Source organism: Papaver somniferum, chromosome 3 (genome assembly GCF_003573695.1).
Source record: "Papaver somniferum cultivar HN1 chromosome 3, ASM357369v1, whole genome shotgun sequence".
Classification (NCBI taxonomy): Eukaryota; Viridiplantae; Streptophyta; class Magnoliopsida; order Ranunculales; family Papaveraceae; genus Papaver; species Papaver somniferum.
In genome coordinates, this window is record NC_039360.1 from 37,882,549 (window position 1) to 37,887,299 (window position 4,751).

Below are 4,751 nucleotides of genomic sequence, written 5' to 3' on the forward strand. Positions count from 1 at the left end.
AAGAAGGGCCCAACAACCTAATCATTGTGTTCATTTTTTTTATTTGGCATACCTCTTGTTCAATTGCAGTGAAATCACATGCATATAAGATATTTCTATTTGAGTCTTCCCAACTCTCACTGTCTTCTTTCATTCACAACGCAGATTAGTGGACTTCGTTTTCATTCCTTTTTGAACGATCAGTGGAAGAATTTTAGAACTGATTTCTCTCTTGGTATAATGGACCTCGACTGACTAGCCAGACCTACTGTATCTAGTCATTACTTGGTTGAAGTGATGAACACAGTTTATGCATGTGTATATTGCAGCCATGATGAGGCAATGCTTGCTGGTGACCACTAATATTACATGTGAAGCAACTAGCTAGCTGTATGCCTATAAAATGCAACATATTTCCTTCTACTTCTATGTCCTTTATAACTTCTCATACCAAACAGTAGTTAAGCAGAAGAATTTATCACCCAAGGTAAAATATGGCAAAAAATATTAATGATAAACCCAATCTACACATCCTTGACGATGAAGAACCCACCGAAGCATCATCCACACATGGCGGTCGTAAGCGAGGAGGTTGGATCACCTTTCCCTTTATAACAGGTATACTAATTACAATCTCTAGATCTCTCTGCTGTCTATTCTGTCATATTGCCGTTTGCCTATTTTTCCATTTGTAACCGGTGAGAGAAAATGAATATGTATGCAGCGGCTATATTAGCTATACAAGTTGGTTCTTCTGGTTGGTCTGCGAATCTGACCGTGTTTCTAATCGGACAATTCAACTTCATGAGTATTAAGGCTGCTCAAGTCGGCAATATTGTTGCCGGAACTAGTAGTTTCTTGCCTATATTTGGAGCCATCCTCGCAGATTCGTTCTTCGGGAACTTCTCCGTTATTGCTGTTTCTTCATTATTCTCCTTGATGGTATTTTTTTTTTTTTGTGTGTGTGCCTGTATTTAATAACTGGCATAAAGTACGTCACTAATATACTGCCATTCCGTTGTCGTTAATCTAATAGGGACTAATATTATTCATGTTCACGGTGACGGTACCTTCCTTGAGGCCTCAACAGTGTGCAGCGAATGTCACCGGTTCTTCAGCAGGGATGTGTGAACCAGCCTCAACTCTACAGATTGCGGTCTTATACACGTCCATAACACTATCCGCATTAGGATTAGGCGGATCGCGTTTCACAGTTGCAACAATGGGTGCTGACCAATTCGAAAAACCAAAAGATCAAGAATGTTTCTTCAATTGGCATTTCTTCAATTTCTATGTTGGCCTAATGATAGGAGTTGTTGGTATTGTTTATATTCAAGATAATATTGGTTGGGACCGGGGCGTTGGTATCTGTCTTGCTGTTAATATCCTTGGATTAGTCACTTTCTTAGCGGGTAAACGCTATTATCGTCAAGTTAAAACACAAGGAAATCCATACAAAAGCTTAGCTCGTGTTGTTGTTGCCACAATCCTGAAGAGGAACCTATCAATTTCATCTGCATCAGAAACATTTTACCATGGGTTTAGTGATGGTGTATCAATGAAATCGCTTTCATCTCCAACTTCCAGCTTCAGGTATGCAAAAAAGAAAAAACGCGAAAAATAAAATTGGCATGTTGGCAATGATTCTACGTAATGATTTCCAAAAATAAATAAATAATTCTTTATAATGGTGGATATGTTTTATATTAAGTAGTGAAGTATACGCTCCTAAAGTGAACATGCTTTCAGACAAAGGCATGAAATCAAGAAGAGTGTAACAGAAACAATTTTGAGTGCCAGGGAAATGGAGGTAAAACTGAGGATGATGAACATGGACATATTTGGTTGCATTATTGAGACCAGCTTTAGATGCAACATCATGAACTTCAAGAGCTGTTCCCACCAACCAACTTGTCTAGTAGGCGGCTGCGCCCGCGCAATATAAACGTGGACTAATCACATATTTAGTCAATAATAAGATAAGATTAGCGCTAACTATTTGTCATGATGTCTTATGCAGATTTCTTAATCGTGCAGCACTGAAAGTAGACGGCGATACAAATGAAGATGGGTCCGTAGCAAAAGAATGGAGACTATGCACCGTACAACAAGTGGAAGATTTCAAAACAGTGATCAGAATTATCCCACTTTGGTTCTCAAGTTTTTTCTTAAGCACACCAATAGGTATTCAAAGCAGTCTAGCAGTGCTTCAAGCTTTAAGAATGGATCGTCACATTGGAACACATAACTTCAAGATCCCAGCTGGTTCTTTCCTTGTTTTCACTCTAGTTGCCACAGCAATATCCCTCACTCTTATCGACCGTTTCCTCGTGCCGACTTATCAGAAGTTAATACGTCGACCTCTAACACCTCTCCAACGTATAGGTGTTGGTCATGTCTTGACTGTCATTAGCATGGCTGCGTCGGCCATTGTGGAACGGAAACGTCTGAGTATTGTTTGGTCCGACGGACTCACATCTTCTACAACTTCTGTAACCATGTCCGCTCTTTGGTTGGTGATACCATTAGTTTTAGTTGGTGTTGGTGAAGCTTTCCATTTTCCAGGCCAAGTGGCTTTGTATTATCAAGAGTTTCCGGTTTCATTACACAGTACTTCAACCGCCATGATATCGTTGCTAGTTGCAGTAGGGTTTTATTTGAGCACGGCCATGATTGATCTGGTTCAACGGATTACCGGATGGTTGCCGAATAATATTAATCAAGGAAGGTTGGATAATATGTTTTGGTTATTAGTAGTGATTGGAGTGATTAACTTTGGGTACTTCATTGTTTGCTCTCTACTGTATAAGTACCAAAATTTCAATGATCAAAACCCAACCAAGGTTGATGATAAACCAAGACAAGGACAGAACTGAGAAGTTAGGTATTGTGTGTCTTGACATAATAATAAATTAATTACATAATTACTTTGTTTTCTTCAGTAATTATTAGCTAATGTGTGAAAATAACATGCACCATGGCCGTCTTGTCAGTGGACATGGCATTTTGCTGCTGGATCCATCGTATAACAATTTGACTATATGAAAATCACATTATTGGTAATTTCATTGTGCCTTTCACATCGCCTTTTTCTGCAACTTTAGTAGCAATTGGTTTTTTCTTTTTATAGGATGATAATACTATGAATCAAAGTACTATTTAGTTAGACATGACTTGGTAAAGGTTAATTCAGATGCCAAGAAATTGGATTTTGGTTGCAGGTTGAAAATGAGATATGGGTGGTGGTGCCTGCGCAACTTGTGCAAACCTTTTTTTATAGTCATTTGGAAGTTGATCTCAGTGTGTTGGGTAATGCTGAATGTCAAAGGCAATTTCATTGTCTAGATCTTTGGGACCACGCATCCAGCCAAATATCTCAGCAGTATGCAGGGGTGGAACAAATGGGCATATGACGAAGAGGGGCTTCAAGTTTGCATCCTAATGAGGGTGATAGCGTCATCCTCAGGGAGGAACATGCAGTAGTATTTGGAACTTTGCCAATGGGGTAAGGTATGCACCAATTGCTGGCCTCACACTCTCTTATTGGTCTGTATTCTACTGCAGTTGTCTTTTGTAACCATGGAGCAAAGAAAGTAAATTCTCAGAACGCGTTTTAGCAAAGAATGTTTTCTTGCCAGAGTGACGGAAGTTCATAAGGGAATACCAAGTTCATAGGGAGGAAGGATGAAAGCTTCATTTTGGTAGACTTGGCATTTCCAATGTAATGATTCCTTTCTGCAGGACACAAGCCAGTTCTTCCTCTATTGCTTCCACTGCTTCATTAATAATTGATACAACAAATAAAACACACAGAAAATTATCAAAAAGATGCATGAACAAAATTCAACCAATTTTATCGATATATTTACAAAACCTAATTTCAGAACAGAACAAAGTTCTTCAATTGCGAGCGAGCAGACATAAATTTAACCATCAGTTATTGAACCAAGATAAAAACACACCATCACATCCAATTTTTAGATAAACTAGACATAACAGATTGTAAGGAATTCATTCTGGAAGCCTCCCCCAATCTAAAGACAGGGAACTTAGAAACCTCGGAATACGAATAACTAATCAGAAGTGGTTCAAGCAATTGCCTAAGACTTTCAGGATCTTCACTCTCACATTCAATTTCATAACTACTCCCCAATCATGAGTATTCTCATCCAACTCTAATTTCAATCATTTCCATTCAAAACCCACCTAAACAAACAGATGAACCCTTTCTCACCATCCCCACTAAAAAAAACTCATCTTTCTTTCGGAACTCAGGACAATTGATAAAACTCGCCAAGTCTGATGTATTTTTCAGCCCCAGAACTAACCATGTCATTAAAAATATTGTGAAAGATATCCTAGGTGTTAAAGAGTTTCGAACCCCTGGTGGATAAAATGAGCACTAAATTACTAAAATGGAAAGGAAAAATGCTTAATACTGCTGCAGAAACATAAAACATGTTACCTCTTCCTTAGGAGTATACCAAATGGATTGTTTTAAATACCGAAAAAGATATGTAATATCTTCAAAGAGATTATTTGTGCGGGAAATGGAAAAACAAAGGCCTGGGTTTTAAAACATTCAAAACTTCAACTTAGCAATGATTGCTAAGATGGGTGGAGACTTAAAGAAAATCCCACTTCTCTTCCAGCCACAATCCTAAAAGCCAGATACTATCCGAAAAGTGACATTCTGCACATAAACACCAAACTAAAACAAAGAGAGTTGGATCTAAAAAGGCATACTACCTGGACTCAAGGGAATAAAAGAA

General features: G+C 38.4%; 1 protein-coding gene across 4 annotated transcripts; it reads left to right on the forward strand.

Moving 5' to 3' along the window:
- Positions 1-232: 232 nt before the first annotated feature.
- LOC113355899 (protein NRT1/ PTR FAMILY 2.6-like) lies at positions 233-3,830 on the forward strand. Of its 4 annotated transcripts, XR_003362642.1 has the most exons (6): positions 233-597; positions 704-921; positions 1,016-1,572; positions 2,000-2,863; positions 2,973-3,038; positions 3,201-3,830. XR_003362642.1 is itself a non-coding variant. In XM_026598871.1 (5 exons), the coding sequence occupies exons 1-4, from the start codon at positions 474-476 to the stop codon at positions 2,853-2,855; spliced, it is 1,755 nt and encodes a 584-aa protein (XP_026454656.1). In that variant the 5' UTR covers positions 233-473; the 3' UTR covers positions 2,856-2,863; positions 2,973-3,830. The 4 variants fall into 4 exon arrangements, 3 of the variants coding, with proteins under 3 accessions (XP_026454656.1, XP_026454657.1, XP_026454655.1); XM_026598871.1 differs by having other exon boundaries at positions 2,973-3,830; XM_026598872.1 differs by lacking the exon at positions 2,973-3,038.
- Positions 3,831-4,751: the final 921 nt, after the last annotated feature.

What these genes read in the sequence shown, in the direction of transcription:
- LOC113355899 (XM_026598871.1), top strand. Translation starts at nt 474, where the DNA reads ATGGCAAAAAATATTAATGATAAACCCAATCTACACATCCTTGACGAT. An exon ending in CACCTTTCCCTTTATAACAG is followed by an intron (nt 598 to 703) that starts GTATACTAATTA and finishes ATATGTATGCAG; the next exon opens with CGGCTATATTAGCTATACAA. An exon ending in CTTCATTATTCTCCTTGATG is followed by an intron (nt 922 to 1,015) that starts GTATTTTTTTTT and finishes TTAATCTAATAG; the next exon opens with GGACTAATATTATTCATGTT.